The following is a 4,699-nucleotide window of genomic DNA, read 5'->3' as shown; positions in this document are numbered from 1 at the left end:
TTTGACAACGTAAATTATAATTTAGTGAAAACAATTTTTATTGAAAGAGAAACAAAGTTGGTTACTTGAATTTGAATTTTTTTTTTTTTTTGGTGTATAGAAATCCACAAGGACAAAAAATGTAGATAGGTCTAATTATAAGCTAGTTTTGATCTATTTTAGATTCTCTGAAGCAAAATTTTAGCATCAAAGTTGTGAAGTAAATGATCACTATGAAGACTAATAAACTAGTTTTACTTTTCTGTTATATGTGTAATAAGTTGTTACCTACTGTAACAAACTTTGTAACTACTTTGTAACTGTCCTTAGCTACTATAAGTAGCCTGTTATCTTTTTCTTTCTTTTTGTAGAAACCATTTTCTATCATTCACAGTAATAACAAACTTCCTCTCTCTTTCTTTTCTCTCTAAAATACTCTTTCATGTTGTTATACCTATGTTAATTCACATGGTATCAGAGCAGAAATTGATCATTTTCTGCGTATAATTCTTGAATCTTTGAAGATTCTTTCTATTCCGCGGAAATTCTATTGAAATCTGTATTCTTCTTGCTTCATTAAAAATGGTGGAAATTGAGGTTAATGCTGAAAATGGAGGCGATTCATCCTCTTCTAATCAGAATAATACGAATTCTGGAAATGTAAATGTAAGTCTTGCTTATAATGATCCATTTTATATTACAAGTTCAGATCAAACTGCAAGTAAATTGGTTTCGATTAATCTCAATGGTAGCAATTATATTAGCTGGAAACGTAATGTGAGAAGAGCTTTGATTGCGAAGAATAAAATAGGTTTTATTGAAGGAACTCTTGTTAAACCTGATGAATCACATAAGGATTATAATCGCTGGATGAGATGTGATTATCTTGTGATTTGCTGGTTAATGAATTCAATGAATGAAGAAATTGGAGAGAACTTTACTTTTGTTGATAGTTCTGCACAATTATGGCATGAAATTGGTGAATGCTATGGTCAATCTAATGGACCTCATATTTATCAATTGAAACGCGAGTTAGACAACCTTAAGCAAGAAAATCAGTCCATTATGATGTATTATGGAAAATTGAAGCGTTTTTGGGATGAATTACAAAACCTCAGAAGCTTACCAACCTGTACTTGTGGTGTTTTGCTGAAGTGTAGTTGCAATTTCTTGAAGAGGTTATCTGAATTTGACTCTGAAGAGAAGCTAATGCAGTTTCTATTAGGTCTTAATAGTGGATTTGATAATGCAATTAGCAATATTCTTGCTATGGATCCTCTTCCATCTATTAGTAGAGCATTTTATTTGGCTCAACAGATGGAAAAACAGAAGGAAGTGAGTAGTATGAATGCTAGTCCAGGAAGTCATGAGGTTAGTGCATTTGCTGTTCAGCAGAAACAACACTCTTATGCTAAGAATTCTTACAAGAAGGATTGGAGAAAGGAGAAACTGGAGAGAATGTGTGATTATTGTAAGAAGCAAGGACACACTAGAGATGTTTGTTTCAAACTTAAAGGTTTTCCAGAATGGTTTACAAAGAAATATGGGGTCACTACCAAGCTTGCTGCACAAGTGTCTGTTCCAGATCATCTTGATTATGCAGGAGATGATCCTCTTGAGTATAGTGCTGCTGGACCTTCTGCTACTTCTTATCACAATACTGAAGTTCATGACTCTGCCACGATACAATCTATAATGACTGAAGTTATGAAAGCAATGAAAGGCAAGCAAGTTGTTGGAGAATCTTCCAACAATTCTGTTTCATATGCCAATTATGCAGGTATATCTTTGCTTACTTCTGTTACTGATATTTGGATTATGGATTCTGGTGCCACAGATCATATGGCTTTTGATGATAAATTATTTATACATAAAAGAAAGTTATCCAAGTCTGTTAAAATTGGATTGCCTGATGGAACTTGTTCTTATGTGTCTGAAATTGGAGATGTTGATGTGTTTCCTAACCTTGTTCTCAAAGATGTTTTATATGTGCCCATTTTTAAGCATAATTTGATTTCAGTTGGGAAATTGATAGATGATGCTGCTATTGAAGTAATTTTCAGATCACATGAGTGCATATTTCTTATTCCTAATACTACACATCATCTTGGTACAGCACCTAAAATAGGTGGTTTGTACTTGCTCAATTCTTCACAAAAATCTGTTTCTACTAATATACACAAAAATTTTCCTATAGTTACTAATGTTGTTGTTGCTGATTCTAATTCTCACTCTCTAGCTTCTGTTTCTCAATCTTCTACTTTATCAAAATCTTCCAAATCTTCTAATCTTTCTATTGATCTGTTACATGCTAGACTTGGCCACATTTCATTATCCAAAATGAAACACTTAGGAATATGTGATTGTAATCACTTAAATAACTATTTTTGTGAAATCTGTGTGTATGCAAAACATCACAAACTTCCATTCCCTAGAAGCCTTAATAGGGCTGCCAAGTGCTTTGATCTTATATATTCACATTGATCTTTGGGGTCCCTATAAACACAAATCAATTTCAGGAGCCTCTTACTTCCTTACTATCCTTGATGATCATAGTAGGTGTACTTGGACCTACCTTCTTCATAATAAAATGCAAGTTTACAGGACTGTTTCAACTTTCATTCTTCAAATAGAAAATCAGTTTCATACTACCATCAAAGTTATTAGGACAGACAATGGCACTGAAATCATTCAAGATCAATGTTTATCATTGTTCATGAATAAAGGTATTCTTAATCAGAATAGCATTGTTGGTAGACCACAACAAAATGGTCGTGTTGAACGCAAACATAGACATCTACTTGAAGTAGCTAGAGCTCTCAAGTTTCATGCCAAGTTACCTTCAAAATTCTGGGGTGACTGTCTGTTAACAGCAACATACTTGATTAATATCCTTCCTTCTTCTGTTACTAATTGGAAAACTCCTTCTGAAATATTATTTGGCAAACCTCCTGACTATTCAATGCTGAGAATTTTTGGATGCCTATGTTTTGCATACAACATGGATAGAAATAAGGACAAATTTAGTCCTAGAGCTAAGAAATGCATTTTTATAGGCTACCCTTTTGGTCAAAAGGGATTCAAAGTCTATGACTTAGAGTCACATAAATGCTTTGTTAGCAGAGATGTCATATTTCAAGAAAATTCTTTTCCCTTTCATCACTCTCCTAATTCTATTTCTTCTTCTGTTACTAATAATCCTTCTATTGTTTCATTTGAAAATTCAAATGACTCACCTATTTCTAACAATTCTAATATTGATCCTCCTCATATTCTTACAACTCCTACAACACATTCTTCTTCTGATTCTCATCATTCAGCTTCTCCTAATCCATCTCCTTTATTATCTACTGCACAGCTTTCTCCTTCTATTAATCCACCTCTTAATTCTCCTGCATCTACTACAGCTTCTATGTCTCTATCAAATAATATACATCATACTGTCAATATTCCTGTTACTAGACATTCTAGTAGAGTTTCTAAACCTCCAGTTAAGTTGCAAGACTTCATTTGTCCTACCCTTCCTGTTTCTTCCAATTCTCATTCTTTTTCTGTTCAATCTAATGTCACTCATGTTCCCGAACCTACTACATATCAACAAGCTATTCAATTCCCTGAATGGAAACAAGCTATGCAACAAGAACTTAATGCACTTGAAACTAATGAGACTTGTTTACTTACTTCCTTACCACAAGGAAAGAAAGTTATTGGCTCAAAATGGGTATTTAAAATCAAGCACAAAGCAGATGGGAGTGTAGAACGTTTTAAAGCAAGGCTTGTTGCTACTGGTTACCAGCAAGTAGAGGGTGAGGATTTCACTCATACATTTTCACCTGTTGCCAAGCTTGCAACAGTTAGAGTCATTGTTTCTCTTGCAACTGCAAAACAGTGGCCTTTATGTCAACTTGACATAAATAACGCTTTTCTTTCATGGCTATTTAGAAGAGGAAGTTTACATGAGGCCACCTCTTGGTTATGATAAAGCAAAAGCTGGTGAAGTGTGTCTCCTTAAGAGATTTTTGTATGGATTAAAGCAAGCTTCTCGTCAATGGAATAAGGAACTTAGCAAGTTTCTGTTTAATATTGGTTTCATACAATCTAAACAAGACTATTCATTGTTTACTCGTGAGCTACATGGTGAATTCATTGTCATCTTAGTGTATGTAGATGACATGGTGCTTACTGGAACATCTCAATCTCAGATAGATGTTGTCAAACAACAGTTGCATGAAGCTTTTACAATCAAAGATCTGGGAGATCTTAAATACATTTTGGGTATTGAAGTAATCAGAAATGAATCAGGGACTTTGTTAAGTCAAAGAAAGTATATTCTTGACATCATCAAGGATCTAAATCTTGGCAACTCCAAGCCTGTTTCCTCTCCTCTTCCCAAGGGCTTAGGTCTCTCTACTGAATTTGGGGACATTTTAGAAGAACCTGAACATTATAGGAAGCTGGTGGGTAAGCTGTTGTACCTTAATATTACTCGGCCAGACCTTTCCAATGCCACACAACACTTAAGTCAGTTTTTAAGTTGTCCAAGAAAACCTCATTTGCAAGCAGCTATGTATGTGGTTAGGTACTTAAAGACTACACTGAATTTGGGTTTGTTTTATTCAGCACAATCTGATTTGATTCTCAAAGCTTACAGTGATGCTGATTGGAGTACTTGTACTTTCAGTAGTAGATCTTTAAGTGCATATTGCATTTTCTTGGGTTC

At 34.3% G+C, this 4,699-nt stretch overlaps 1 protein-coding gene across 1 annotated transcript; it reads left to right on the top strand.

Moving 5' to 3' along the window:
- The first annotated feature begins 561 nt into the window (after nt 1–561).
- Nucleotides 562–2,463, top strand: LOC125494928 (uncharacterized). Its single transcript, XM_048638823.1, has one exon. It carries the CDS (start codon nt 562–564, stop codon nt 2,461–2,463), a length of 1,902 nt encoding a protein of 633 aa, XP_048494780.1.
- The last annotated feature ends 2,236 nt before the right edge of the window (nt 2,464–4,699 follow it).

Source organism: Beta vulgaris, chromosome 2 (genome assembly GCF_026745355.1).
Source record: "Beta vulgaris subsp. vulgaris cultivar EL10 chromosome 2, EL10.2, whole genome shotgun sequence".
In the NCBI taxonomy this organism is placed as follows: domain Eukaryota; kingdom Viridiplantae; phylum Streptophyta; class Magnoliopsida; order Caryophyllales; family Amaranthaceae; genus Beta; species Beta vulgaris.
Note: the sequence above shows the minus strand (reverse complement) of the source record. Positions and strands in the feature narration are given on the sequence as shown.